Source organism: Odocoileus virginianus, chromosome 30 (assembly GCF_023699985.2).
Source record: "Odocoileus virginianus isolate 20LAN1187 ecotype Illinois chromosome 30, Ovbor_1.2, whole genome shotgun sequence".
NCBI lineage: Eukaryota > Metazoa > Chordata > Mammalia > Artiodactyla > Cervidae > Odocoileus > Odocoileus virginianus.
Window position 1 is genome coordinate 42,300,023 of NC_069703.1, and position 27,975 is coordinate 42,327,997.

General features: G+C 51.4%; 4 protein-coding genes and 1 long non-coding RNA gene across 13 annotated transcripts; 3 read left to right on the forward strand and 2 right to left on the reverse strand.

The window, feature by feature from the left end:
• Nucleotides 1–105: 105 nt before the first annotated feature.
• Nucleotides 106–9,450, forward strand: DCDC2B (doublecortin domain containing 2B). 5 transcript variants are annotated; one of them, XR_011484788.1, is made up of 11 exons: nt 106–387; nt 1,297–1,348; nt 1,789–1,865; nt 2,116–2,247; nt 2,565–2,711; nt 2,816–2,855; nt 3,500–3,635; nt 4,045–4,148; nt 4,541–4,750; nt 6,214–6,332; nt 9,396–9,450. XR_011484788.1 is itself a non-coding variant. In XM_020896107.2 (9 exons), the coding sequence occupies exons 1-9, from the start codon at nt 122–124 to the stop codon at nt 4,613–4,615; spliced, it is 1,029 nt and encodes a 342-aa protein (XP_020751766.1). In that variant the 5' UTR covers nt 106–121; the 3' UTR covers nt 4,616–4,956. The 5 variants fall into 5 exon arrangements, 4 of the variants coding, with proteins under 4 accessions (XP_020751766.1, XP_020751765.1, XP_070315187.1 ...); XM_020896107.2 differs by lacking the exons at nt 6,214–6,332; nt 9,396–9,450 and having other exon boundaries at nt 4,541–4,956; XM_020896106.2 differs by lacking the exons at nt 6,214–6,332; nt 9,396–9,450 and having other exon boundaries at nt 4,045–4,634.
• TMEM234 (transmembrane protein 234) lies at nt 1,050–10,041 on the reverse strand. Of its 5 annotated transcripts, XM_070459089.1 has the most exons (6): nt 9,981–10,041; nt 9,549–9,700; nt 8,667–8,733; nt 5,986–6,078; nt 5,656–5,719; nt 4,959–5,290 (listed from the first exon to the last, which is right to left on the reverse strand). In XM_070459089.1, exons 1-6 carry the CDS (start codon nt 9,994–9,996, stop codon nt 5,095–5,097), a joined length of 588 nt encoding a protein of 195 aa, XP_070315190.1. In that variant the 5' UTR covers nt 9,997–10,041; the 3' UTR covers nt 4,959–5,094. The 5 variants fall into 5 exon arrangements, with proteins under 5 accessions (XP_020751774.1, XP_070315189.1, XP_070315190.1 ...); XM_020896115.2 differs by lacking the exons at nt 4,959–5,290; nt 5,656–5,719 and adding an exon at nt 1,050–1,580; XM_070459088.1 differs by lacking the exons at nt 4,959–5,290; nt 5,656–5,719 and adding an exon at nt 1,050–1,580 and having other exon boundaries at nt 5,896–6,078.
• Nucleotides 10,034–18,504, forward strand: EIF3I (eukaryotic translation initiation factor 3 subunit I). The gene is made up of 11 exons (XM_020896110.2): nt 10,034–10,119; nt 10,213–10,305; nt 11,555–11,642; nt 11,944–12,009; nt 13,077–13,226; nt 13,314–13,441; nt 16,818–16,928; nt 17,039–17,128; nt 17,438–17,511; nt 18,010–18,102; nt 18,233–18,504. Exons 1-11 carry the CDS (start codon nt 10,117–10,119, stop codon nt 18,312–18,314), a joined length of 978 nt encoding a protein of 325 aa, XP_020751769.1. The 5' UTR covers nt 10,034–10,116; the 3' UTR covers nt 18,315–18,504.
• Nucleotides 18,505–18,562: 58 nt separating this feature from the next.
• LOC110138785 (myotubularin-related protein 9-like) lies at nt 18,563–26,138 on the reverse strand. Its single transcript, XM_020896099.2, is given in 12 exon segments — nt 18,563–18,860; nt 18,934–19,085; nt 21,086–21,189; nt 21,191–21,307; nt 21,383–21,524; nt 21,708–21,869; nt 23,901–24,127; nt 24,590–24,763; nt 24,879–25,004; nt 25,215–25,323; nt 25,502–25,818; nt 26,066–26,138. Coding segments are annotated over 11 exon segments (1,632 nt in total). The 5' UTR covers nt 25,687–25,818; nt 26,066–26,138; the 3' UTR covers nt 18,563–18,726.
• LOC139032254 (uncharacterized) lies at nt 25,653–27,834 on the forward strand. The gene is made up of 2 exons (XR_011484789.1): nt 25,653–25,741; nt 27,046–27,834. It is a non-coding gene; the product is annotated as an uncharacterized lncRNA (long non-coding RNA).
• The last annotated feature ends 141 nt before the right edge of the window (nt 27,835–27,975 follow it).

Sequence of the window (27,975 nt, forward strand, 5' to 3'; positions counted from 1 at the left end):
CCTATGGAGGCTCTCCCTGCCTTCCTGAGTGAAAAGGCAGGACCCACCTCTGACTGGCATTGCTCCCAACCCTGCCTTAGTTGCCTGGCAACAGCTCTGCGTCTCTAGCCAGGGACACACAATGGCCGGTGGCGGTCCAGCAGCTAAGAGGGTAGTGGTGTACCGGAATGGGGACCCCTTCTCCCCAGGCCGCCAGCTGGTGGTGACTCAACGCCGCTTCCCCACCCTGGAGACCTTCCTCTCGGAGGTGACCTTGGCTGTGCAGGCCCCAGTGGCCGTGCGTGCTCTCTACACCCCTTGTCATGGCCACCCTGTCACCGACCTGGCAGACCTGCAGAACGGAGGGCTGTATGTGGCTGCTGGCTTCGAACATTTCCACAGGCTCCCGTGAGTGGGCTGGGGCTGGTCAAAGAGCCTGGGGAGGGAGGTAATAGCAGCAGCAAAGCAGGTGTTCAGTACTGACTATGTAGCTCACTCATGGGACATTAACAGTCCTGTGAGGCAGGTGGTCTTATCCCCATTCTTTGGAAGAGCAAATCAAGATAGTCCTAAGCTGCCTAGGAGTAGACAACACAAGTGGAGCCACAGTTCAAGTCAAGAGTCTGACACTGATGATCATGCCTATCCAGCCAGGACCAACCCATGGCAAGAACAATATTCTCATGCTAGTTGAGCCCCCTTTGCCAAAGGCTCTTCCTGATGGGATCCTTATCACCCCCGTCACCACCACCATCAAATACTCTAAAATCCATCCATAGGCATCCCATGCTCTCCAGTGGGGATCACCCTTTACAGGGTGTGGCTGTGCTTTCCAAGATGGGAGACTAATTTCAGTGTTTGAGCTTCCAAGTCAGATCTGGCCTCCAAGCCTTCCTCCACTCTCAGCGAGCTGAGAGGTTGCTCACTGTAATGTAAGGAGCCAGGAGTTGGGAGCTAGACAGACTTAGAATCTAAGCTTGGTCACTTCCATGTTACTTAGGGAGTTCTTGTTCTGTCTCATATAAAATGAGATGAAACCACATACCCTGTGAATGAGAACATTTCTGAGATACAGGAGGATTTTGACCTTTAATTATGTGGTTTGTGCCTGAGACCCCAGACTGGATGTGCAGCTTGATACACACAGGCCTAAGGCAGGTTCAAGTGTCAGCATCTGTTTCTGGACTGAGATGACTTGAGACTGTTTCACTGGGAAGAGAGACCTGGTGAGCTGGGCCCCAGCCCCGCCCTCTGGCAGCTGCTGGGCTGCCGAGATCACAGCATCCAAGATGACCTGTGACCTCTCTGTCCTTTCAGCTATTTACCCCCTGGAGGGAAGGATCCAGGTGGGAAGAGCAGCAGATTGGCAGTGAGTCCTGGGGCAGGCCAGCCCCCAGCCCTCTGTTCTCCCCGTCCCCTGGGATGGCTCCCACTTTGGTCTGGGTGGTCAGGGGCCCTGGAAGCAGCAGGATCTGCCGCTCTCCACACCTACTCTGGAGCCAGCTGCTAGCCTTGCCGGGGTGCAGGATTTCAAAATGCTGTTCCCTGCGCCTTTCACAACCTTTTATCTCCAGGCTGTGGTCCTCAAAGGAAACAGGATGCTATAAAACAGAGGGATGGGAGGGGGTTAAGAACGTGACTTAGGGAGGTAGAAGCACCCTGTGGTAAAAAGTGTGATCAGTCCCACCCTCCCTACCCCCTCTTTCACCCCAGTCTGGTTCCTTTCCCTCATCCTACCCACCTTGGACTGACCTACCCCTGACCAAAGACCTCAACATGCTCCTGATCTGGGGACCTGATGGGTTTCAGGGTCCTCCCGTGACTCGGCAGCTGTGTGATGGGGCCCTTGGACGGCAGCTACCTGCAGGTTCCCCCTGCTACATCCAGTGAGTGCCCGTGTTGGGGAGGCAGGGGCATAGAGTTTTGTTTCAGTGAGACCAAGGAAAAGTGGGTGGATTTGTTCCAGAAGCCCCTGGTGACTGGTGGGGACGGAAAAAGTCCAACATGCTTACTGGGTGAAGAGGGACCCGTGCACCGAGTCTCAGACTGTCTTCTGGCCCCGGTGCCATCCTTCATCCTCTCACAATTAAGGAGTTCTGGAGACCATTCCCCTTACCAGGCTGCTCTTTGTCCCAGTGTGTTCAGGAATGGGGACCTGTCAAGTCCTCCATTCAGCCTGAAGCTGTCCCAGGCCGCCAGCGAGGACTGGGAAGCACTGTTGAAGCTCCTGACGAAGAAGGTGAAATTACAGAGCGGGGCTGTGCACAAGTGAGTCTGGGGACTGCGGAAACCAGAATGTCCCCAGAGGGAGCCGCCCTACTGGTTCTAGCCTTCCTGGAGGATGAAAAGGCCAAGGCCAAAGGAAAGCATGTTTCCCCAATGGGGACTTCTTTCTGTGCCAGAGGGAGAGGCCCTTCTGGCCCAGCCCTTGGAGCCAGGGTGGAGCCTGGGGGACTGGCCCTGGTGCCCGGAGGACCAGCAGCCGCCGGGCACCTTGGAAGAGCTGTACCCACCCCCTCACAGTCTGATGAATATCAAGATCCACCTTGTTCACTGGCCCTTATGTACTCACCTCTCTCCCCCAGGCTCTGCACCCTGGATGGGCTCCCACTGTCAGCAAGGGAGGCTCTGGTGAACGGCCATTACTATGTGGCCGTTGGAGAGGATGAGTTCAAGGCCCTCCCCTATCTGGAGCTGCTGGTGCCCAGTTCCTCACTGCCCGGGGGCTGCTGGTATGTATGTATGAGGGGGAGGGGTGCCAGGTTAGAGCAAAGGAAGCCACCCTGACTCCATGTCCTGCTCTGCCCCCTATAAGCCTTCTCTTTTTTCATTGCAGGAGTCCCCCAGATCCAAAGTCCAAGCCCCACAAGCAGGTGGTAGGTGACCCAGGGGGTTGTGGGGGGCGGGAAAGAAGGAAGTGACTAGCTTCCCTCTGACCTTATTGTACTGTATCCTCTCAATAATTTTGTGAAATAAAGATTGTTATTCCCATTTTCCAGAAGAGAGGCTGAAGTTCAGAGGAGTGAAGTGATTTGTTCAGGGTAACACAGTTACTGACAGCAGCCAGACCAGAACCGGGTCTGAGAGTCAGCTTATCTGGGCTCTACAATGATCTTCGCCACTCTGAGTTGCTGGACCTGATGCCAGATTGGATGCTGGGAAAATCAGCATATCTGGCATGGCAGGGTCCAAAATGCTTATCAGCTTCCCATCTTATCCCAGGCCTAAGCCCTCCCAAGAGATGAGCCAGTGAGTTGGGGGTTCAGTTCAGTTCAGTCGCTCAGTCATGATACAAACTGGTTTCACTGAGCATTTAGAATACCAGGCATCATCTACTATGTCCCTGAATAAAGCAGCCTGATGGAAGAGGGAGCAGGGAGGGAAGATGCAGGCTATGAAGATGGACGGCTTCTCCTCTCTCAGGCTCCCAAAGGCATCAGAGGCATTCACACCTGGACTGGGAGTGGAGAAGGTAAGGACAGCCTACAACCATGGCCCACGCTCAGTGTTCCCTCTGCAGGCCCAGGGCCATAGAGCACAGGCAAGCCAGTCCTCTCCAAACGAAGCCAGACAGATCAAGCCATCTGCTTTCTATGCCAGACCCCAACGAGCTATTGAGCCAAGAAATATGTTCCCCACACTCTCATTTCCATCAGGTGAGGGGATCCCAGAATTCAAGGCCTTCTCAGCCAGCTTCTAACAGTGACATGGGATGGTGCCTGCTGGGGATGACACAGAACGGGTGAGGGAGTCCCATGGTTCGGAGCTGGTCTTGATGTCAACACAACTGTCTCCTACTCCCTCATGTGCATAGCCAGTTCTTTGCCTTTTTATGGGGACCTGGCTTATGAAAAGAAACATGTGGAAACTCAAAGATATGACATTTCAGGGGTGGGATTTGGAAGGGTTGGGGATGGGGGCCAAAGGTCTGCCCCTGAACTAACCTCCATCCTCTGTGGTCATGAGCAAGGCTCAGGGGAGGGGAGGGGGCTGATAGAGAAAGTCTGAGGGAAGAATGTTGAGGGCTCCTCAGCCTCGGCGTTGATCTATTGCCTTCCACATCAGGAACCAAGGGAGTGTATGGGGCTCCCCACCCAAGGAAGGAGATGGCAGGGGCCCAGGAAGTAGCAGATGATGAAGACACCCAGACAGAGAAGCCCTTGGATCAGGTGGGCTGGGGCTGGAAGCCGTGTGTTGGCTTTTGTTTTGCTTGTATGGTTTGTTCTTTGGCTGTACCCTGTAGCATGTAGGACCTTAGTTCCCCAACCAGGGATCAAACCCGCACCCACTGCATTGGAAGCCAGGGAAGTCCCTGGAAGCCACATGTTAGGATAGGAGTTCTGAGCTGGAAGCCAGCAGCCCTGGGTCCCAGAAACAATTCTCCCTTGTGACTGTGAGCAAATCTAACCTTCTCAGAGCCTGAGTTCCTATGTTAATGAGATGGTGGATCCAGATTTCTGGTCTCTTCCTTTCCTGGAGTTGGGAAACCCCAGGCTAACGGCTGGAGGCTGGACTGGGGTGCTTAATGGCTCCGTCCTGTGTGGCCTTCTTCCTCCTCCAGCGAGCAGCACAGATAGTGGAAGAGGCCCTGTTCCTGGAAGACCAGCCTGGGGCTGGGGCAGCTATCTCAGCCTGATGCCTGCTCCACCATCTTGAGATCCGGCAGCTCCAGCCAGGAACTGGGGACCTTCATTCTGCAGCCATCTTTTATCCTCAGCCTCCAGCATCCTGTTCTCAAGGAACCAGTGTCTCCTCTGGGCTCACTGAAGGGGTATGATGCAACCCTTTCAGTCCAGCTCTTCTGCTCGTAAACTACACGCCCGTCTTCCTTTCCTTTTAGAGTAGAGAAGCCCCAGCTACAGAGGCTATTTCCCTATGAGGTCTCTGGCCAGAGAAAGCAGTAGCCAGCTGGGTTTGGGGGAGAGACCACAAACATGGGAGTGGGTCTGTCACAATAAAAGAATACTTACTAACCTCCATCTGTTTACTATAGATTTATTACAGACAACTGATTTAGCAACTCAACAACAACTGCTCACCCAGCATTGCTCCACACGCTAGAGCTGGGCAGTGCCCGGGCCCACAGGCATTTGAGGGGAGCAGGCAGTTGAGGATTTACACCCACCTCAACGGAGGGACAGGCGAGGCTAACAGCCAGCTCCTCTCCCCCATGTCATCTGCTATTCTTAGACACTTTCCCTCAGTTCCCTGTTCAGCCAGCGAAGGCTGAGCCCTGGAGGCCTCCTGTCTGCATTTCTGGCTCAGAGGCTGTAGCGGGCCTTCCCCTTGCAGCTGGGGTTCTGCAGTCCACCATCCAGCTGCTGGGATAGTCCAGGTCAGGCCGCAGTAACGGCAGCAGGTCTGGGGACCTGATGTGACAGCAGAGAGTGCTGCTGGGGCACGAGGGTTGCTGAGGGTGCGGGTGAAGCCTCTTGTGCTAAGTCTGAGTGGTTGAATAGCACTTGAAAGTTACAAAGCCCTTCCACTCTTGTTCTCTTATTACGAACCGTGAGGTAGTTATTATCCCAGGAGGTGAGGAAGCTGGGGCTGCGGCTGGGGGTGGGAGGGCTAATTCCCAGGCTCACTGCCTCTACCTCATGGCCCAAGGGTTTCCTGGAGATAGCAGAGCTGGAGGTGGCCTTGGATCAAAGTGCAGACGGTTGCCCTTGCGTCTTGGTCACTGAGCTTGTGATGCAGAGTGTAATTCCTGCCACGGTGAGCACCATGCCAGCAAATGCTCCTGGGATAATGGGCAGAAATTGAGGAGCTCTGAGACTAGCCATGCCAGGAGGAGCTGACGCAGGGCTGAGGAAGGACTCAGATGGGAACTACCCAGGGGAAGGCAACTCTGATGGCAACAAGGAGGCAGGAGAGCTACAGAGGAAAGGGCAGGATGAGGGAAGAGCCTCTCCTCACCTGGTCACAGAAGACAGCTCTGGAAAAAACTAACCCAGGGGTGTCAAAGTCCAAGTAGTGGCTTCCCGAACTTGCAGTGTCCTGACTTACGTTTTCCACCAATATCTTCTCCAAGGACCTTCCCAACAATCAGTGTAAAGATGATGGCCAGAGAGTTACTGATGGGCACAGCTAGGGTCAGATCTGAGTGATCAGAATGAAAAGAATCTCTGAGATGCAAAAAAAATGTTTAAAAAGACCTCTTTCTAGGCACAAAACACTTTCATTACATCATCAAGACAGTTTTTAAAAAAGTGTCTCATGACCCCATTTTTTCAGATAAATCGCAGCAAAGCTCAGGATTCAAACTCAGGTCTCCTGACTTCAAATTCAGTGCTTCCTCAGGATTTCAGCAAGAAGACCTAAACTACAAGGTCTGGGACCATCTTGGTTTGCTGGTAAGGATGAGTGAGGTCTTTGCACTCAAGAACTACTTTGATCTCAAGGACATCTGGACAGACAGGTACCCAAAACCCAAAGCATGCAGTAACATGAGTGCAGTAACACCAAACACAGCCGCCACTTATCGAGCACACTTTATGTGCTGGGTGCTTCGTGTACACATCGAATCAATCTTCATAACAACAATGCAGGAAGAGCATTAGCACCATAATGGAAACAAAGGCTCACAGACACCACATAAATGGAGGCAAATTGAGGATTTAAACCGAGGTCTGCCTGACTCCAAAGCCTGTGCCTTTACTGAACTAAATGGATAAGGACAAACCAAAACAGCAGGTGAAGCACATTTGTTTCTGTTTCAGCTCAGGCTTGGGCCTCATGGAATTATATAAGAGAAAAAACATCAGAGGTAGGAACAGGTACAGGACAGGCCCCACAGGGCTGGGTCTTAAGTAGAGGTCACCACAGTCCAGGATCTGGTGCTTAGTTTTGAAGCTCTGACTTCAATAAACGAAACTTCAAAAAGACTTAGCGGAGTTAACAATACTCTTAACTTAAAATTTATTACACTTAAATTTTGTACATTTGAAGCTTTTTAAGAAGACAGATTTTATGTTATGTTCTTAAAACACATACCAAAAAAAAAAAAAAACTGAAAAAACTAATGGATAAATAAGAAACTGAGTTTCTTGTTTGCCAGACTCATAACTGCCAGGCAGGCTGTGTACGTTGGCTCCTCAGCACATTGTTTCCCAGCCCTCCCAGGCCTCACCTGCTCCAGGTAGAGGTGGAGAGAACTGTGTAGCTGCTCATCCCCCACAAGGCACTGCCATGACTGGTATCTGCCATCCAAGAAACTGACACAACTGCCATCTACTCAGAGTGCTTTCCTTAACCTTATACAACACAGAATGTAATGATTGCTAAAGACTGGTTTGCAACAGTAGATGGGGGAGGGAAGCAGCATGGTGCGAGGGAAGAACAGGACACTGGAGTGAGGCAGACCCAGGTTTCCCTATGTGGTCTTGGCTAGGTCATTCAAACACTCTGAGCCTGTTCCCTACCTGAGAAACAGTGATAGCAAGATAACAGCATCATCTTACAAAAGGGCTTTTGTAAGATGAAATATGATAGCGTGTGTATATCCTTGGCTGAATAAATACTAACCACTGTTCTGACTATTAGAATGGTGGACCTTAAAGGATATAGGCAGGGTAAGTGGTGAGATAAGAGGATCCTGAAATTCCAATTTGCTCAAAACTTGGTAAATGGCTAACTGCAGGCATCTGTCCAGAGCACTCAGCCTTCTGGGCAGCAGGGAGTGCCAGAGGCTTTCAAACTTTTTTTAAAATGAAGTCTTATGAGAAACCCAAAATGTAAAACAGATGAAGGTGGAGTGATGCTAGTTGAAGCTGACTGACCTGGAGAAGCAGATCTGGAGGTTGGCCTATCCCCTCCCTTGACTTCTGAGGGGTTTCCAAGGGCTATTTGGGGTCCAAACTCCCCTCAAATCCATGGGGGGGGGGCAGGTGAGACTCCAGGTGAGTTATAGAAAAGTTATAGCAAAAACTTCTCATAGCAAGGTTCAAGAGCATAAACTTTAGTAATAGACGGCTTCACATCCTTCTGCACTGACATGCTGTGGGACTTAGGAGATGAAATAAGTTGCCCACAAGTTTGGTAACTTCATCGCCTTGGTGGAGACAATCGTGTCCATTTTATAAGGTTGAGCTGAGAATTTTTTAAAACGTGTAAAACTAGAACAGTATCTGATGCAGCAGACGGCACACAACAAAAGGGGAAAGGAAATTTATCCTTATTGCGCTCCTCTAGTCCACTGTGCACCAGGTACTGCTCTGGATGCTTCTCAATACTGAACTTAATTCTCTCAGTGCTATGAAATCAACCATAAAAAATCAAGGTTCAAATAAGAGACTTGGCCAAGGTCAGGCAGGTAGTTAGCAGTGGAAGCAAGAGTGTCAAAGGCAGCCCTTGGGGAATTTGCTGTCAGTCAGGTGGTTAGGACTCTGTGCTTCCACTGCAGTGGGCCTGGGTTTGATCCCTGGTCAGGGAACTAAGATCCCATAAACTGCATGGTGCACACACACACAGACACAAAAAACAACCCTTCACACAGCCAAAGGAACTTTCTTTCTCTGCTGCTGCATAAGATTGCCAGGCTTCAAACCAATCCTGTGCCTGGCAGCATACTCATAACCAACCCACCTACCCTACTGCAATATGGAACCAGATCCCTCACTCATGGCAACAAGGTGTTTGAGACACCCCCCCTCCACCCTAAGCACAGCAGATCTAAGCCAGAGACCCACCTGTTGATGCCAAGGTGAGGTAATAGAGAAGGGAACCACACTGGTTGAGAGAAAAGGGCATCAGGTACTGGAAACAGAAGAAAACTACAGTCAGTGTGATTGCTTACCTGAGCAGGGATGCCTTCTTTGAGCTTCAAAATAAGCCTTTCCTTGGAGGGAGGGGTAGCTATAAGGGCCTAGAGCCTAAGCCATCTGAAAAGGACCCTTCCAGGGCAGAGAGAACATCACTGACTGAACCCCATGCCTTTGCCCTGAATGCCCTCTTCTTCAGCCCTGCTGGTTTCTATCCTCCCCATCCTGCAAGTCCCTGAGTGCCAGTGTTCCTCTCTCCAAGAAACCTTCCCTCAGTCGCCTAGCTCCAGCCTCCCTCCTCTGAACTCACGCAGCACTTTATCTGTACCTCACTCAAAGCCCTTAGCCCTGAGAGGCGGTTGTGTCTATGTCTTGCCTTTCCCACTAGCCGAGACTGGCAGCACTGAGCTCAGAAGTAGTACTCTAAATTCTTCCTTACCCCACTCCCCAGAGCCAGTTTGAGCCCTAAGCCCTCCGTCTGGAAAAGTCTGTTGGAAGGATCACCACAATAAAATATTGATAGCGGCTCAGGGCATCATAGACTTGAGACCTAATTATATGTATAAGGCCCATTGCTAAGTGCTTTATGTGCCTCACCTCACTTAACCCTCACAACTGCCCCATGAAACGGTTACCCTTATTATCCCCATTTTACAGATGATGAAACTGAGACCCAAGGCAGATAAGAGACTCATCCAAGAGCTTCTGGCGAGTAAGTGGTGGAGGGCAGATTTTGACCCTGATCTGTTTGACTCCAGAAACCAAATTCTTAGCTGCTACCCGCTAGAGAGGGCTCACTCACAGACGCACCTCGGGATTCAAGAAGAGGGTTTTCATTTCCTGCAGCAACTGCCGGGCCCAGGTCCGCTCATGAACCTGCCGCAGGCGGGAGGAGGCCCGCTTCAGCAATGGCTGCGTGCCGCCCCACAGAGCTGCCACCAGCACCAGAGCCAGCACCTGCCCTGGATGGAGAGAAGCGTGACATCCCCCGCCGCCCCACCGCACGGCCTTAGCCCTCCTCCCGCCTCCCATTCCCACCCCGCCGCCCCCACACCTCTTCTTTGCTCTCCGACGCCCCGGGTGTGACTGGCGGGTAGGACAGGCCCCGGGAAGCCGGGGGGATGGATCCTGGAGCCTAGGTTCGGGGTTGTAGCAGGGGTCGGGGTTAGGTGGTGAAGGTGGAGTAAGAAATGAACTTGGGATAGCGGTCTGGAAGCCAGGGGAGGGGCGGGGCCAGCTTACCCAGGGTCGCCGCCATGGCAACGCCGCTCCTCTCCACTTCCGGGAATGAAGGGGGCGGAGACTCGTGATCCGGAAGTGGCGCCAAAGCCTCTTCCGGTTCTACTCACGTTGCTGCTTTCTTCGCGTCACCGCTGGGATGGTGAGTTCTCTTGTGTTAAAGGTGTTGACGTGGGGGTCCGGGCTGGGGTAGGGGCCAATTCTGGGCGCTGACACTGCCGTCCTGTCCCCACAGAAGCCGATCCTGCTGCAGGGCCATGAGCGGTCCATTACTCAGATTAAGTACAACCGCGAGGGAGACCTCCTCTTCACGGTGGCCAAGGACCCTGTGAGCGTCGGCCGACGGGCGGGCCCGCCGGGACCTTGCTGAGGGGGCCCGGGAGCGGGCGAGTTCATTCTCCCGGGGCTAAGGGTGGACAAGCTAGTTTTGCTGCGAGAGATACCAAAGAGTGCCCCGTTCTGAGAAGTAGGGAGAGATCATCCCGGGGTTTGGAGGGCAAGAGCATTACACCGATAGATGTGGGAAAGGACTCCATTGTTGATAGGAGGAGGGAGTAGCCAGGGAGAAGACAAGCAAGGGGACCTTGTGGAAAGGGGACGGGGACGGGGGTCATCTAGCTCATGGGCGGAGAGGGGCTCATTCCGGGGAAGAACAAAACTATTCTACAAGGATAGAGGAACAGACCACCTGGAGAAGGGGGAATTCGATCCTGGGGCGGCGAGGGATAAAGGCCTTAAAGAAGGTGTCCTTGGTATCATTTCAGTCATCCCTCTTCCTGCCACTCAATCACTGCAAACAGCCTCTCTGAGTACTGCCTTTTGAGGCACCTCCATATGAAGAAAGTTAACCCTAGTGGCTAAACGTGGGGGCTCTGAAACCAGACAGACCTGATTTGAATCCTCAGTCCTGCATTCACTAGCAGTGTGACTTTGAACATGCCATTTAACCATTATAAACTTTAAGTGCACCTTTTTACAAAATATGTGTAGTAATAGTACCTCCCTCTTGGGGTTGTCTTTAGGATTAAATGAGATTATTCAAATAAGAAGCTTACTTGAATAAAGAGTTTGTGAGTACCATATTAATGTTAGACACAAATTTTAAATTCCTTAGACATTATTTTATTGGAATTTCACAGCTACCCTCTGAAAAAGGCGTTATTGTCCTGGCCAGTTTACACTTGGGAAAACTGAAGTTCAGAGGGGAAAAGCACAAATTTTGAGATAATACAGTGAGATGGTAGCAGAGCAGGGACTGGAACCCAGGTTTCCCTCCTACGAACTGCTCCCATTTGGACAGAACACCAAAACACTACTGTTTTGCTAGGCTGATACTCAACTTGACCTTTTATTCCTCAAAGGGTTTAGGAGTCTGGGGAAAGGCTGGTATGATGGAGACTTTTTTGCAAGCAGGAAGAGAATCCAGGAGTTGAGTCTTTTTACCAACAACCTGCTGTTCCCCAAGAGATGAGCAGGGGAGGGTAGAATCTGGCCTGGCTAGAAGCTTCTGGGGCAAAATAGTCCATGGCCCTGCCTGTGATGCCTATCATCCTGTCACATTGTCCTTGATCCTCCAGATTGTCAATGTATGGTACTCTGTGAATGGTGAGAGACTGGGCACCTACATGGGCCATACCGGAGCTGTGTGGTGTGTGGACGCTGACTGTATCCTTATCTTGTTCTGAGTCTGTGCTCCCAGGGTCTGCCAGCAATGGAGAAGCTGCTGACCTGAAGCTGGGAGTTTGAGATGCTATGGTGGGGTTTGGAGAATGATGCTACCTACCTCCTACTCCTTGGTCTGTTCACTAGTTCGGGGAACATCTCGGACAGGATCCAGTTCTGAATGAGGAGATTAGGATGAGAGAAGGAAGGCTCTCTGGTGCTGAATAGGGAGATGATTCAGTTGGCCTTCCAAGAGGACAAGGGCTCTGGTGAATTCTGTCACGCTTCTTAACACCCTCTTCAGGGGACACCAAGCATGTCCTCACTGGCTCAGCTGACAACAGCTGTCGTCTCTGGGACTGTGAAACAGGTAAGCCTGGATCCTTCACTTTTCTCAGCATACAGTGAAGACCTATATCATATGTTTATTGAGGCCAACAGGTTCTGGGGAAATAGAGATGAATCCAGAGATGGTTCCCAGTCTAGGGAAAAAGAGACAAGAAAATAAGGAAGACAGAGGCGAAAAGAAGCACTCCAGTGAGATACAAGCCTTCTTAGAGGTAGCAGAGTGCACTGTGAAAGCCGAGGGGGAGGCAAGTGAAGGCCTGAGATGGGGATGGGATCAGCCTGGGAGGTTTCCCAAAGGAAGTGTCATATGAGAGTGATTGCTGTGACACTTGCAAGAGTGAAATCACAGTGAGTGTCATGTCCGAGTCATCTGATCTGGCGGGAGTTCCTGCTTCTTGCGGGATGAAATAGACAGCAGTGGAGAAGCTGAGGCAGGCTAGGGCCAGAACAGGCCTTGAATGTGAACTCAGGAACATGACTTTGTTCTGTGGTACTTGGCATGCTGTGGAGGGCCCCGAGCAGGGAAGAGCGTGTTTAGTTCTTTTTTTTTTATTATTTTTGGCCACACCCTCTGGCAAGTGGGATCTTAGTTCCCTGACCAGGGATCAAACCCACACCCCCTGCATTGGAAGGCAGAGTCTTAACCACTGCTGGGGAAGTCCGCAAGCATATTTAGCTTTAGCAAGCCCAGGTAGCAGTGGGGAGCATTGTAGGAACAGACAGAAGACAGGGGAGTCTGTTAAACCACTCCATTTAGTAAATATTTTCTGGGTACCCAGATCTCTCCCAGGTCTTTGCTGGGCACTGGTGACATGCAGAGAAATTAGAGCAGGTCTTTGCTATGGAGAAGCACATTCTCCACAGAGGTGGAGACAGATACAGTGTAGTCCATTGTGAGTGCCACAGTGGCGGGCTGTCTGAGGAGGGACTGTATGGAGAAGTTAAAAGACAGTTAAAAGGAAGAAGACGGGCAAGAGGCTCGAGTCACCGGCACAGGAGGAATAGTGCATTGTGACAGGCAGGGGTAGAGGGCATCCTTCTGGGATCAGCAGGGGGCTGGGACTAACCCGAGACTCTGCCTGTTCCCAGGGAAGCAGCTGGCCCTGCTCAAGACCAATTCAGCAGTCCGGACCTGTGGCTTTGACTTTGGGGGCAACATCATCATGTTCTCCACAGACAAGCAGATGGGCTACCAGTGCTTCGTAAGCTTCTTTGACCTGCGGGATCCAAGCCAGATCGGTGAGCCGGGGCTGGGGCACAGGACTGGGGTTGAGGTGAAGGGTGCGGCTTCAGAGCCCAGGGCCTGACATGTGCTGCCCCACACAGACAGCAATGAGCCCTACATGAGGATCCCTTGCAACGACTCCAAGATCACCAGTGCCGTTTGGGGACCTCTGGGAGAGTGCATCATTGCAGGCCACGAAGGTGGAGAACTCAACCAGTATAGTGCCAAGGTAAGGTGGGTGAGGCCTACGCCCATCAGAATGATTCTCTGTGACAGGCAGGATGAGCCCGGGGGTTAAGAGTGAGGGCCAGTTTCACACAGACTTTACCATTTTCTAAGTATGTGATCTTGGTCGTATTATATAACTTCACGGAGCCTGTTTATCTGTAAGATGTTTCAAGGATCAGATGACCTCAGATGTTTGAAAAACTTGTCATAGAGTACTCAGGACATGTTACCAGTGATCACAATTAAGCGTTTCCCTGCCCCCACTGAGTGGCAGGCCCCATGCTAGACTCTGAGGACAAAGAAGGGAATCAGACATGGACCCTGCGCTCCGGGAGACAGACTGGCATACAGCTAGCACATGGGTCAGGTTGTGAGCTCTGCCACTATTGAGGTCTCAACCAAGTACAGAAATGTCCTCTGTCACAGAGGAGGTTGCATGTACATTTAACCTGTGAAGAATAAATGGAGCTTCAAGCCAGAAGAGAGGGTTGTTCCACAGACACAGGAGCAGTGTGTGTGAAGGCAGAGTTAAGGGAATAGGCGGATTCCTCAGGATGGGAATTTGGTCTCACTGGAATGTGGTGTTGGGGAAGGGGGACCAGGACTAGATTGCGGGTCCAGAGATACGGGAGCTGTGACTTCCCCTTAGGCAGGAGGAAATCTTCAAATGGTTATGCTGATCAGGTTTTCTGTTTATTTTTTAAAATATTTATTGGTTGATTTTATATTGGCTGTATCGGGTCTTGGTGGTGGCATCCCAGAGTGTGTGAACTTTAGCTGTGGCTCTCAGTCTTCATGTGGGATATTAGTTTTCTGACCAAGGATCAAACCCACATCCCTTGCATTGTAAGATGGATTCCTAACCACTGGACCACTAGGGAAGTCCCGGGTTTTTTTCTTTAGAAAGCTGTCATAGGCTAGATTGGAGAATGCACAAAAACTAGGTAGTAGTCACAGGGATGTGGGGTACCTGACAGGAGACATTCGGGGTGACCAGTGAGATGGAACGTTACCAAAAGGGTGAAGTCCAGGCTGTCTCAGATTTCTGATGTGGGCTCCTGGGTTTCTGGGGAATGCTGGGATGCAATACTGTAAAGGTTGGTCAGTCACTCAAGCACTGGCTGTGGTCCACTAAGGTACCAGGCCTACCTGCAGGAAGGGGATGGAACCAAGGTGAAGGCCATAAATAGTGCGTGATGCCAGCAAGCAGTGGAGCTGATCTGTGCCCCCAGATAGGCCTGACTGCAAAACTGGTGCTTGTTCCCCAAAATAGAGAAGCCAGATGCCTCCCTTCCATGTGTCCATGGAGGAGACAAAGATACATTCTTCCCTCACAGTAAGTGAAAGTAACTCAGGGAAGGAAATGACAATCTTCTGAGGGTCCCTGTGTGAGGCCTAATGCTTGAGGCCTTTTAGTCATCTTAACAAATGTTTGCAGAGCACATGCCAGGCGCCCATCACTCAAATTCAAGTAAACCCGTCCCAGTATCCTTGAGTCGGGAAGATTCCCCGGAGTAGGAAATGACAACCCACTCATATTCTTGCCTGGAAGATCCCATGGACATAGAAGTCTGGGGGGCTACAGTCCATGGGGTCACGAGGAGTTGGATCTTGTTTTCTAAATAGAGAAATCGAGGCACAGAGAGGTTGTGCTTGTTTGTTTTTTTAATTTGGCCATGCTGCGAGGCTTGCAAGATCCTAGTTCCCCACTTAGGGATTGAATCCAGGCCCTCAGTAGTAAAAGCACTGAGTTCTAACCACTGGACCACCAGGGAACTCCCACAGAGAAGTACTTTTAAGGGCAGATTCTAAAACTCTTTGTACTACATAGTCTAGCAGGTTCTGTAAGTGGGAAGGGAAATCAGATGAAAGAGCCCTTTGAGAAAACCTGAAAAAAGGCTGGATGAGCATCGGTCCTCATGAACTGTGAGCAAGACCCTGCGAGGGAAGGAGATGCCAGTGGGTTCTGCCTTTTACTGGTTTTGAGCTCTCCAAGTCACACCACCTATTCTTTTTTTTTTTTTTTTTTTTTTTCTTTTCTTTTTTTTTTTTTTAATTTTTATTAGTTGGAGGCTAATTACTTTACATCATTACAGTAGTTTTTGTTATACATTGATATGAATTAGCCATGGATTTACACGTACTCCCCATCCCAGTCCCCCCTCCCACCTCCCTCTCCACCCGATCCCTCTGGGTCTTCCCAGTGCACCAGGCCCGAGCACTTGTCTCATGCACCCAACCTGAGCTGGTTATCTGTTTCACCCTAGATAATATACATGTTTCAATGCTGTTCTCCTGAAACATCCCACCCTCGCCTTCTCCCAGAGTCCACAAGTCTGTTCCATACATCTGAGTCTCTTTTTCTGTTTTGCATATAGGGTTATCGTTACCATCTTTCTAAAGTCCATATATATGTGTTAGTATACTGTAATGGTCTTTATCTTTCTGGCTTACTTCGCTCTGTATAATGGGCTCCAGTTTCATCCATCTCATTAGAACTGATTCAAATGAATTCTTTTTAATGGCTGAGTAGTATTCCATGGTGTATATGTACCACAGTTTCCTCATCCATTCGTCTGCTGATGGGCATCTGGGTTGCTTCCATGTCCTGGCTATTATAAACAGTGCTGCGATGAACATTGGGGTGCATGTGGCTCTTTCAGATCTGGTTTCCTTGGTGTGTATGCCCAGAAGTGGGATTGCTGGGTCATATGGCGGTTCTATTTCCAGCTTTTTAAGAAATCTCCACACTGTTTTCCATAGCACACCACCTATTCTGAACCATAGTTTCTTCCTTTTAAAATTCTGTTAAAATACCCAATTCATAGGATTGTTGTGAGGATTAAAAAAAATAGGTGTTGTTAGGTGCTTAGCACAATGCTTGGCAAATAGTGTTGCCAAGCAACACTATTGCTTATTGTTGTTATTCAGTTGCTAAGTTGTGTCCATTTCTTTGCAACCCCATGGACTATAGCATGCCAGTCTTCTCTGTCCTCTATCTTCCAGAGTTTGCTCAGATTCATGCCCATCAAGTCAGTGAGGCTGTCTAACCATCTCAGCCTCTGCCTCCGGCAAATAGTAGCCATTCAGTATTTTTTGGAAGAAGGATTAAATGGAACTGCTCTACTGTTACATGATGATTAATTAATAGGTTTCACCGTAAGTGTTTTCCTAGGTGGACTAGCAGTGTTTATGAAACCTGTACACTTGGGGCAGCTTGGGCTTGGTAGTGGGAGTAAATGTTGATTCAGGGGATACTAAGGCAAGCCCAACCTGACTTCCCCTCTCCTTCATGGGACGAGAAACAGTCTAGAATCCTGGCTGAGCCTGGGGTAGTGGGAATGGAGCTGGTCAGAGCCTCCCTCTTCTGTCCACAGTCTGGGGAGGTACTGGTGAGTGTTAAGGAGCACTCCCGGCAGATCAATGACATCCAGTTATCCCGGGATATGACCATGTTCGTCACTGCATCCAAGGACAACACTGCCAAGGTGAGCCTGGGCAAGGGGTCTGGCGGGCCTGCTCCCACCCTCTGACATGGCTCTCAGCTTCCCCCAAGAAGACTCCTTTTAGAGACATTTCCCCTGCCTTCTCTCTGTAGCTCTTCGACTCCACAACCCTTGAACACCAGAAGACTTTCCGGACAGAACGACCTGTCAACTCAGCTGCCCTGTCTCCCAACTACGACCATGTAAGAGAACCTACCCAAGCTTCTTGCTAAAGACAGAATGTTTCCAGGATCTAGTTGTTTGTCTAGCAATTAAGAAAAGAGCTCTGGGGGAAAATAGTGTCAGGCAGAGAGGAGATCTCAGCAGGAACAAGGGTGAATGATGGCGAAGCCCTGGGGGCAGGGCAGGAGGTGGCTGAGGGATGTTTGTTCCTTACCCTTAATATCTTCCCAGTTTGTTGTAGGAGATACTAAAGGCTTATAGGGTTGGGGAAGAAACGGAAAATGGACTTGGCCTGCCCTATGGGCCCATCTAGAGTTTCTTCCCTTCAGGTGGTGCTGGGCGGTGGTCAGGAAGCCATGGATGTAACCACCACCTCCACCCGGATTGGCAAGTTCGAGGCCAGGTAAAAGGGGAAGGAAACATCATGAAGTGTCTCTCACAATGGCCACAAACCGGATAACCAAGGAAACTTTCCTTCATTCATTGGCTGCTAGGGAGTACCGCCAGATTGGGGGCCCTCCTGTGACAAGTGTCTGATAGAGCAGTTAAAAGCATGAACTCTTGGGCTCACTCTGAAGCCCTGCACATCATTGGAGTTCTCTGTGCCCAATCACACTTGACTGTATAATGGGCACAGTAATATTGTACTTACCTCATAACACTGTGCCAATTAAATAAGTTAATAGTTGTGAAGCTCTTAAGAGCACTGCCCAGCACATGGTAAGGAAGACATTTGGGTCCAGTCTTCTCCCAACTTCATCTTGTTTCTTTGCATTCATTTCCCCCTTATCCCAGTTTCCCTGCTTTATAGTTTTGTTTGGGGAATGGTTCCCATTGATGTGTTTTGGTAGGAGATGGAGACTGAATGAACTGTTGCTTCCCACCCTGCTTTCTCCTCTAGGTTCTTCCACTTGGCCTTTGAAGAAGAGTTTGGAAGAGTCAAGGGTCACTTCGGACCTATCAACAGTGTTGCCTTCCATCCTGATGGCAAGAGGTAGGGCCTGGTGAAGGGGGCTGAGCCCAGCCCTGGTTTGCCCGCCTCTGCTCCTTTCCCATGTCCTGTCCCCCAAGCCTGCTTCCCAAAAGGCAGGCCTCTGACTGGGCCCTGCCTGTCTGTTTTCCAGCTACAGCAGCGGCGGTGAAGATGGTTACGTCCGCATCCACTACTTCGACCCACAGTACTTTGAATTTGAATTTGAAGCTTAATAAGCCAAATCTCTGGGAATTCCCTGGCGGTTCCGTGGTTAGGAGACTGCGCTTCCACTACAGGGGGCACGGGTGATCTGCAAGCATCACCATGCAGCCGTGTACACACACACCAAGAAGCCGGATCTCCATCTGAGCCAGGGTCACAGAAGCTTTTGGACTCTATGAAATAAACTAGTTTGGAAATAAATAGTTTCTGGTCAGATATTTTATCATTTTCCCTTCTTAGTGACACCCTAGCCAGCTGATACCAATCATGGATGCTTTTATTATTTGGACCTTCAGCCTACACTTTGGACACTTCACACATGGATCTGGGCTGGGTTGTAGGCACTCTCTTCCAAGATCCAGAGGTGCTGAGGGGCCTGGAGAGGTTCCAGGAACATCTCAACCACCATCTAAGGACCAGTACTTAGGGTCTAGGCTCAGAGGCTGAATCTGTTGGCTGAGAGCCTTCTGTCTTCTCCTGATCTGTCACTATTTGCCACACCTTCTCCCACGCTACCTCTGAAGGCTCAGGCGGACGGGTCCCGCGCAGAAACAGGCCTGAGGAGGAGGAGGACAGGTAAGGAAGCTGGGCAGAGGCAAGAACTCCCCCGGGGAGGAAGAGGAGGGTCACCTTGCCACAGTCGCAGGCTCTGGGGCTCCGCCGAGGGCCAGATAGCCAGGGGGTTGGGGACGTAGAGTGGGTTCCGGAGCTTTCGTTGCTCTTTTGGCTGACTGAGCCCAGACCACAGGGAGTGTGTTCGAGTTCTCACTTCACACAGGCATCTGGATGGAGTAAGACCATGAGCTTCCAGACTTGGCTGCGTGCTCTAGGATTCTGGGTGGGGGCCCTGGTTAGTAGGGTGACAGCTCCCCCAGGGCAGTGATAACATCTGCAAGTGTTACTGGGATTCAGATCCTGAACTACGATAAAGCAGGAACCAGGCAAAGTCCTAGTTCTTAAGGAGTTCTGCTTATCTTGGCCTGAAAGGATCATGGAAGGCTAATTAAGAATGTGCCATTTGAGGGATTTCCCTTGCGGTCCAGTAGTTAAGAATCTGCCTTTCAATGCCGAGAACATGGGATCAGTTCCTTGTGAGGGAACTAGGATCCTACATGCTACAGAGCAACTAAGCCTGTGCACTGCAACTGCGGAGCCCACGTGCCACAACTGGAGAGTCTGCACCACAGACAAGAGATCCCCAGGATGCAACAAGATCCCACATACTGCAACCAAGACCTGACACAGCCCAATAAATAATGAAAAAAATTTTAAAAAGAATGTGCCAAAAAAAAAAAAGTGTGCCACTTTAGCTGGGTCTAGCAGCAATTCTTTCTTTCGCTTTCTAGCAGCAATTCACCAGGTGTGCAAAAACATGAAAATTACAAGAGCAAAAGCAAGAAAGTGGGAAAGGGCCCACTGTGAATACTGATCGGTCTAGACTGATGAGTCAGAGAAGGCAATGGCACCCCACTCCAGTACTCTTGCCTGGAAAATCCCATGGACGGAGGAGCCTGGTGGGCTGCAGTCCATGGGGTCACTGAGTCGGACACGACTGAGCGACTTCACTTTCACTTTTCACTTTCACGCATTAGAGAAGGAAATGGCAACCCACTCCAGTGTTCTTGCCTGGAGAATGCCAGGGACAGGGGAGCCTGGTGGGCTGCCGTCTGTGGGGTCGCACAGAGTTGGACACGACTGAAGCGACTTAGCAGCAGCAGCGGCAGACTGATGAGTTTAAAAGAAAAAAAAAAAAGGAAAGTGAAGGTACTATAAGCAGTGAGGAAGCTATTCCAATGGTCTACATGGAAAAGAAAGTCTGGATTAGGGAAGTAGAAGGGGCCTTGGACGGGAAAGGACTAAGATAAGAAATTCTTAGAAGAAAAGCTGAATATGTAGGATGGGGAGAGAGGTAAAAAGTTTCTAACCTGGATAAGCAGAGTTAGTGAAAACAACATGGCGGGGAGGAGGCCACTGGGCAAGAAAAGATAACTAAATATATGATCTCCACCTTCTTGGACAGGAGTGAACCCTCCTTCCCCTTGTCTCAATCTGATGAAAGAAAGATGGCTAATGGGAGCAACAAGTCAACCAAATAACGACAGTAATTACCACTTGTGTGCCTACTGTGCCAGGCACAGTGTTAAGCACTTGGTATGCTTTTAACTCAGCTAATCCTCTCACACACACATATAGCCCACCTCTAGATTATTGTGACTATTATGATCACCTCCTTGCTACTGATGAAACAGACTCAGGGTTGCTTTTGATCATCCATCAGGTGAATGGTGAGCCAGAATTTGAGCCCAAACAATTTGACTCCAATCCATTGCTTCACTAGAATCAACCCTGCAAAGTGGTAGAGAGCCCCAGAAATGATTTCGGCAGCAATTTCCCCCTTCAGTGCTCGTTTTTAAGCTAGGAGTGCATGGTTCTTGGCTGTGGACAGGGTGGGTAGGTCTGAAGGACTGACCGTGGACCCACTCATTTCTAGCTTTGCAGAAATTAGGGGAACGTGTGAGATCCGGAGGCAGGAGAGGAGAGGACACACGGTTTTTCTACAAGAGAAAGTCAAAAAGGAAAGATACCTTCTTTTTTGGAGGGGAGGGAGGAGGGGCAGTCTTAGTTCCCTGACCAGGGATTGAACCCAGCCCCCAGCAGTGAAAGCACTGAGTCCTAACCCCTGGACCACCAAGGAATTCCCAAAGATGTCTTCTAAGGAAGTAGGTACCCGCCCCTGTCTTGTGCCTGCCCTCTGGCCCACCTGGACACCCCCTTAGCTCACCTCTCCTTTTCGTTGTTGCACAGGAAGGTGCCAAAAGGGGAGGCATAGGCGTGATCAAACAGCGCCAATAGCATCCCCTCCCCAAACTCCAGTGACAGCGGGAAACTGGCGACCCAGCTGCCACACGCAGTCCAGGAAGAGGAGAAAGGTGGGTGCCTCGTGTTTGGGGCGGGCGTGGGAGAAGGCTGAGTGAGCACAGCGCAGCTGGAAGGGGTGGCCAGCCTGGGGAAGGGGCAGAGCAATGGGCATGAGGAAATGGATAGAGGGGGGGTAGGGCTGGGCTGGGCAGCCACTCACCTGGATCCACTCTCGCTCTATCAGTTCCTGGAATCCAGCCATGGTTCGGCTCAAGGGGTCTAGGATGAGTTGGGCCAGTGAAGTGATGAGCAGGGTGCTGTCTGTGCCGTCAGCCCCATGTACCAGGACGCAGGCCCCTTCCCTGTGGGCCCAGGGCTCATCAACAGTGGCCTGTTCTTCCCTGCCTGGAGTGGCCAGGTCAGGAATAGAATGGGCCCATTTGAAGGCTACCTTTGCTTGCTTACTGAGACATGGCTTTGTATCCAGTCATGGAGAGCCCTGCCCACCCTGCCCTGTTCCCTGTCTTGTAGGGTGGGGGTCTTACTGTTCCATGCTCTGAGCTGCTAGGCAGGCGGTACTCAGAGTCTCCTTCACATGGGACAGCCAGCGGCAGCTCTCTAGTCGATTAAGCCAGCGGTCCATGCTCTGCTCCAGGTCCCCACAGGCCTCCACCAGGTGCACGAAGCTCTCCTGTAGGGGCCGCCCCCTGCACAAATGGGAGTCTGGTCATTGTTCCTCCAGCCTAAAGCTCTGGAGAGCACAGCCTTGGAACGAGGGCTCCAGGACAATGAGAGAGACACAGAGCTCTCAGGGGAGCCCATCTGACAAGAGGGCCACAGGACCCTTTGGAGAGCCCACGTAATCTGATGGAAGTGACTCCCTAATCTTGAGGATTCCCCAATCTGCTGGAGGAGGTCCAAGTCCCTTTGGGGAAACCTCCTCTGTTGGAGAGGCATAACATTGCCTCCTGGAGAAACAGAATGCTCTGTTGTTGTTTAGTCACTAAGTTATATCCAACTCTTTGTGACCCCAAGCAGCACGCCAGGCCTCCCTGTCCTTCACTATCTCCCAGAGTTTGCCCAAGTTCATGTCCATTGAGTCGGTGATGATATCCAACCATCTCATCCTCTGTGCTTCCCTCTTCTCCTTCATGGATCACAGCTTTGTCGTGGTGAAGGGGCTTGCGTAACTCAATGAAGCTATGAGCCATGCCATACAGGGCCACCCAAGACCAACGGGTCACAGTGGAGAGTTCTGACAAAACGTGGTCCACTGGAGGAGGGAATGACAAACCACTCCAGTGTTCTTGCCATGAACAAGTATAAATCCCATGAACAGTATAAAAAGGCAAAAAGATAAGACATTGAAAGATGACCCTTCCAGTTTGGAAGGTATCCAGTATGCTCCTGGGGGAGAATGGAGGGCAATTACTAATACCTTCAGAAATAGCCCTGGGAAATTCCCAATTTGATGAAGGTGTCACTGTCCCCCTGATGTACCCCAGCCCAATGGGAGCTACACAGTACTCCCTTGGGAGAACCAGTCTGACAAGAGGTACAGAATACTCTTTGGATTCTGGAATCTTCCCAGGAACTGTTCTGTTCTCGATCACCAGGAACCTCCTGCCAGAAAATCTAAATGGTACTTTTTTCAGGCTTGTTTAAAAGCCTTCAGTGACTCCCCATTGCCTTTAGGATAAAATCTAAGCCCATAATCATGGTACTCAAGACCCTTGCTCTGGCCCGGGTCGCCCCTTTAGCCCCTACCTCCACCTCACACTCCACACTCCCACCACACTGTACTGTACGTGCAAAGTTGCTCAGTCGTGTCCAACTCTTTCTGACCGCATGGAGTGTAGCCCACCAGGCTCCTCTGTCCATAGGATTCTCCAGACAAGAATACTGGAGTGGGTTGCCATGCTCTCCAGGGGATCTTCCCCAACCCAGGGATGGATTCCACGTCAGTGCAGAGACTGGTTCTTTACCACTAGCACCACCTGATTCCAAAACAGGGCAATTGACTAGGCTGCCTGATCCTACACACCTGGAGGGCCTTCCACCTGGCATGGAAGGCCACCCTCCCACCCTCTGGCTTACCCCTCCTGTGTTTCAAATCTCACTAAAGCACCCTACTCTCAGGGAAGTTTTCTTAGGATGACCTGTTCTGAGAGGGGAGCGCCTCCAGTGCTGCTGCTTATCACACTGAACTCTAATTGCCCGTTTACTGCTGATCTGCCAGCCATGTCTGGGCTGACCACCATCTCAGCCTCTGTGCTCAATGTCAGTCAAATAAATGAATAAACAGTTTTGTATTCTGGACAGGGGAGAGGTCCACTCTCCTCAAAGCACAAAAGTCCCTCAAGACCTCCTCTTGGTACTACCAGCCCCTGGAGACAGTGGGAACAGATAACAACTGTGCGGGTACAGCCCTCAGGGTGGGGCTGGGACCAGTGTGGAGACAGTGAGAGAGTGTGTGTGTGTGTGTGATGAAGTTGTTCCTGGAAGACAAATTTCAGTTTACATTGAAAGAAGAGATTTCTCTTTCCAGGCAAAGTTGGGATGCCTAGAGAGGAAAGAGCTTTGTCAGTGGGTGCCTGCACGTGTCCATGCCCACCTGGCAGGATGGCTACCAGGAAAGACCAAAGTCTTGGAAGTTCCTAGAAGACACCAGTCCCCCACCCCCATCCATGACGAGTCCTGCAGGAAAGAACCTAGGAGGGCATGAGAAAGCCCCTTACCTCTCCAGGGGCCGGTGCAGTCGTTTCCAGCCAGGGTAGGCAGCCTTGGCCTCGGTGCCCCCGCCAGTCATGCGGGCCTGTTTGGCGGCCTGGGGCGAGCGTGTGTCCACGATGAAGCCCCGGGCCCCGGGCCGAGCCCCCGCCAGCACAGCTCTCAGCAGCTCCTCGTCCTCAGAGCAACGCCGCTTCTGGGGCCCAGTCAGGGGCTGACCTGCACGTAGCAGCACCTGCAGACAGGGATCCAGCTCCAGAAACTGTACCCACCCAGTCTTGGCTCAGGAACTTCGCTCAGGGCATCCCTTCGGCCGGGTGTACACACTGGAGCGGATCTAGAGCTGGCCGCGGCAGGCTGGATGGAGCTCAGGAACCCTACGGGCTTCGAATTGGGTCTCGGTGGGTTGTGGCCAGAGCGAGAAGGGACCCGAGAGTAGGCCGTGGGCGGGTCACGGGTGGACAAAAGAAGAGGAGGTTTCGGGGAGGGGGCCAGACCAGCCGGAGGCGGAGCCAGAGGCCGGGGAGACTCCAAAACTGCGGAGAGGGGCGGGGTCAGCACCGGTGAAGGCACGATTGAGCCGAGGGGGCGGGGCACATTACGGCCAGGACCGCCTAAGAGCCCGCTAGGGAAGAGTGGAGCCAAACGGAGAGGCCGAGGGTCCTAGCCGCGGGGTCTGGGGAGGGGCGGGGCTCACGGTTCCGCTGGGAGCGTGGTAGTAGCTGAGCACAGGGAAGCGGCCTCCCTGACGGAAGCGGGCGCTGCGCGCCAGGGCACTGTCGTCCACCACGCGAGGCACGATCACGGCGCGGGGGTAACTGGGGCACAAGCTGAAGTCCTCGTTCGCCTCGCTCAGCCGCCACGCGTTGGTCTGCGGCACAGGGACGAGTGAACACCCTGTCTATGGCACCCGATGAGTGCCCGGTCCCCGCGCCCCTTCTAGACCTGGCTCTCCCACATCCCCAGCCCCGCACGGCCGCGCCCACCTCGCGAGCTACTCGCTTGTAGTAACATTCGGGAGGGTGGAAGTGCCAGGCGTCGCCCAACCTCAAACCTTTGGGACGGTAGAAGAACGGAAAGGAGGTGATGACCGATTCCAGGGAGGACAGCGCCTGGGGAAGGAAGTCAAGGGATCTGGAAAAGATCGGAATCCAGTCCTCCGTTCCGCAGCTCCTGCCTCTCCACGCATTCCAGACCACCCTGCATCCCCTTCTGCTCCGGGACAACGCTGGATCCTGAGCCCCCTTGAGAAGTAAACCCTGCTGACTCCTCCCGTTACGGGATAGGGCAACTTAAGTGCCTCCGTTGCATCCTTGGCGTACCTCGATGGAGCGGGCGATGTCCAGCGTCGCCTCCACGCCGTCTATGTCCAGCTGCAACACTCGCAGGTCCTTACAGCGCAGCGTGATGGTGCCCGAGTCACCCGCAACGCTGGGAATGCACAAGCTTAGGTTTAATGTCCACTGACCCCCACCAGGGGGAGGAGAAAGGAGTTTCTTAGGATTGTACGTTATGCAGGGGGGCACCAGCTCCACTGCGCTAGCCCCTTCCCCTCTCCCTGCCGAGCCACGCGCTCCCTGACTACGGGGACGCCTTCGCCACGTCTCACCGCTTCTCGATGGAGTCAACGTTACGCAACAGCAGCAGCCACAGGTCTGGAGTCGCCTGGGGCCCTGGCGACAGCAGCAGGTGGTGGCCGGTGATACAAAGCGTGCCACGCAGCGGGGGCTCCTCTGGGCCCCGAAGGAGCTCGGCTTGGGCCTGGCCGGTGCGGATCAGCTCCGCGAACTCCATTCCTCCAGCGGCGGGCCTGACGCCCGGCAGGGATTGACTCCGAGCGTCAGGCGGGGTGAGCGCGGGCTCCGAAAGGGACAGGAACTGGCTGGGCAGCTGGCGACGCCGGCAGGACAGCTGTTAAGGAGGCCCCTTGGAGGAAGAGATCGCACAGTTTCACAGGAATTCCCCCACCCCCATCGCATTGCTAGCACTTCTTAGTGAGGACCCCGGGACTAGAACCTGTTAGGGAAACCTCCATTTCAGCATCTGTGAAATGGGGGAGAAAAATCTTGCTAAAGTCCTTTAAGACCTCGTGTCTGGGTCGCAGGAGGCATTAAAAAAAAAAAATCTCTAAGGTGCTGGCACTCCCACCGATTTAAAAAACAAAGAAAAATACCCGTCTCTTCTCCAGTACCCTGGTGGGAGGGGTGGAAAGGGTGAGTGTGAAACTAGGAAGTGTCTGCATCCTCTCCTACAGCTGAGGCTGGGTGGGGAAATCCCTGGGTCCACCTTAAATGCAAGCAGCTGTGTAGCTGGCACCCCTCCCCCACCACAGCTGGCAGTCCTTGCCTGAGGGCGCCCTCTGTGGGGGCCACATCTGGTACAGTTCTGCCCTCTGGAGCCCCATCCCTCATCACTCCATCCTTTGACCAAAGGGGAATTGCCTATACACTGAGCTGGGCCCTAGGGACCCAAGGGTGGCTGAGGAAGTTTTCCTTCACAGGGTTTTCAGTCTGGCAAGAGACACAAACTGGTAAATTACAAGAGTTTCAATCTATTTACTGGAGGACCCATCCATCCAAATATTCTTTTATTTTTTAAACAGTGATGCCTACAATGTGTTAAGTGCTGGTCACTAAGAAAAATAAAAGGTACTCCCGCCTTTAAAGAGCCTTCTGGTCTACTAGGTTCCAGGCTTTTGTGTGTGTGCAAAACCCTTCTTTCAAAGAATGAAATCATAAGTGGATTCCTACCCCCCCCACCCCCACACACACACATAATATAAACACAAAGTTGGAACCGCTCTATAAAAGGAACTAGATATAAAAGAGTATAAATTGTGAAATTCCAGACCAGGAGCATCAGCTGGGATGGGAATTCGTTAAAAATGCAAATTGTAGGCCCTACTCCAAATATACTGAATCTGAATCTCTGGGAATGGGGCAGTCTATTTTGATAAGTTTCCAGGGGATTAGGATCTATGTGAAAGACTGAGAAAGACTGGAAAGTATACAAAAAAGCAAAACTAATCTAGGCTGTCAAAAATTAGAGCAGTATTACTGAAACTGGGTTCCCCAGAAACCAAGTTCCCTTACTGAGTTTATGATTAATCTCTCTATCCAAAACTTTTTAATCTTTTTTATCCCCTCTGTCTAGTCAAAGCTTTGGTTTTTCCAGTAGTCATGTATGGATGTGACAGTGGGACTATAAAGAAAGCTGAGCACCGAACAACTGATGCTTTTGAACTGTGGTGTTGGAGAAGACTCTTGAGAGCCCCTTGGACTGCAAGGAGATCCAACTAGTCCATCCTAAAGGGCATCAGTCCTGAATATTCATTGGAAGGACTGATGTTGAAGCTGAAACTCCAATACTTTGGCCACCTGATGAGAAGAGCTGACTCATTTGAAAAGACCCTGATGCTGGGAAAGATTGAGGGCAGGAGGAGAAGGGGAGGACAGAGGATGAGATGGTTGGATGGCATCACTGACACAATGGACATGGGTTTGGGTGGACTCCGGGAGTTGGTGATGGACAGGGAGGCCTGGCATGCTGTGTGGGGTTCACGGGGTCGCAAAGAGTCAGACACGACTTAGCGACTGAACTGAACTGAACAGAAGAGACATTCTGACTCTGAAACTACTATTAAGAAATGTCACAGAAACATCACAAGGTGATGATTAATCCCAGCCTCTTTGTTCTTCCCCTTTTCTTCCCCCTTTTCTTTCTTTCTTTTTGCCCTACCACGTGGCATGTGGAACTTCCCCAACCAGGGATTGAACCCGTGCCTACTGCGGTGGAAGTCTTAACCACTGGACCACTGGGGAAGTCCAATTCTTCCCCTTTAAAACAAAAAAGAAAAACATACAAAGACAAAGTTGATGTGGATCTGAGACTTGTCTCTTACTCCCCTGCTTGGCCCCCCTGCAATAAACCCTTTGCTGCAAACACCCTGTCAGAGTTTGGCTTTCTGAACTGTAGGTGCATGGGCAAGCTATGCTTGGTTACATTAGGAGAGTGTTCTAGACACAAAGGAGCTTCCTGGTTGATGGTAATACTCCTTTGCTTGATCTGTTTACATCAGTGTGT

Coding starts and splice junctions, on each gene's coding strand:
- EIF3I (XM_020896110.2), top strand. Junction 17,512..18,009: donor ATTGGCAAGTTCGAGGCCAG/GTAAAAGGGGAA, acceptor TTTCTCCTCTAG/GTTCTTCCACTTGGCCTTTG. Junction 18,103..18,232: donor TTCCATCCTGATGGCAAGAG/GTAGGGCCTGGT, acceptor TCTGTTTTCCAG/CTACAGCAGCGGCGGTGAAG.
- DCDC2B (XM_020896106.2), top strand. CDS start 122: ATGGCCGGTGGCGGTCCAGCAGCTAAGAGGGTAGTGGTGTACCGGAAT. Junction 1,866..2,115: donor GGTTCCCCCTGCTACATCCA/GTGAGTGCCCGT, acceptor TCTTTGTCCCAG/TGTGTTCAGGAATGGGGACC. Junction 2,248..2,564: donor CAGAGCGGGGCTGTGCACAA/GTGAGTCTGGGG, acceptor TCTCTCCCCCAG/GCTCTGCACCCTGGATGGGC.
- TMEM234 (XM_070459089.1), bottom strand. Junction 8,734..9,548: donor CCCTCTTCTTGAATCCCGAG/GTGCGTCTGTGA, acceptor TTCTGTTTCCAG/TACCTGATGCCCTTTTCTCT. Junction 5,720..5,985: donor AGAAGATATTGGTGGAAAAC/GTAAGTCAGGAC, acceptor CCATTATCCCAG/GAGCATTTGCTGGCATGGTG.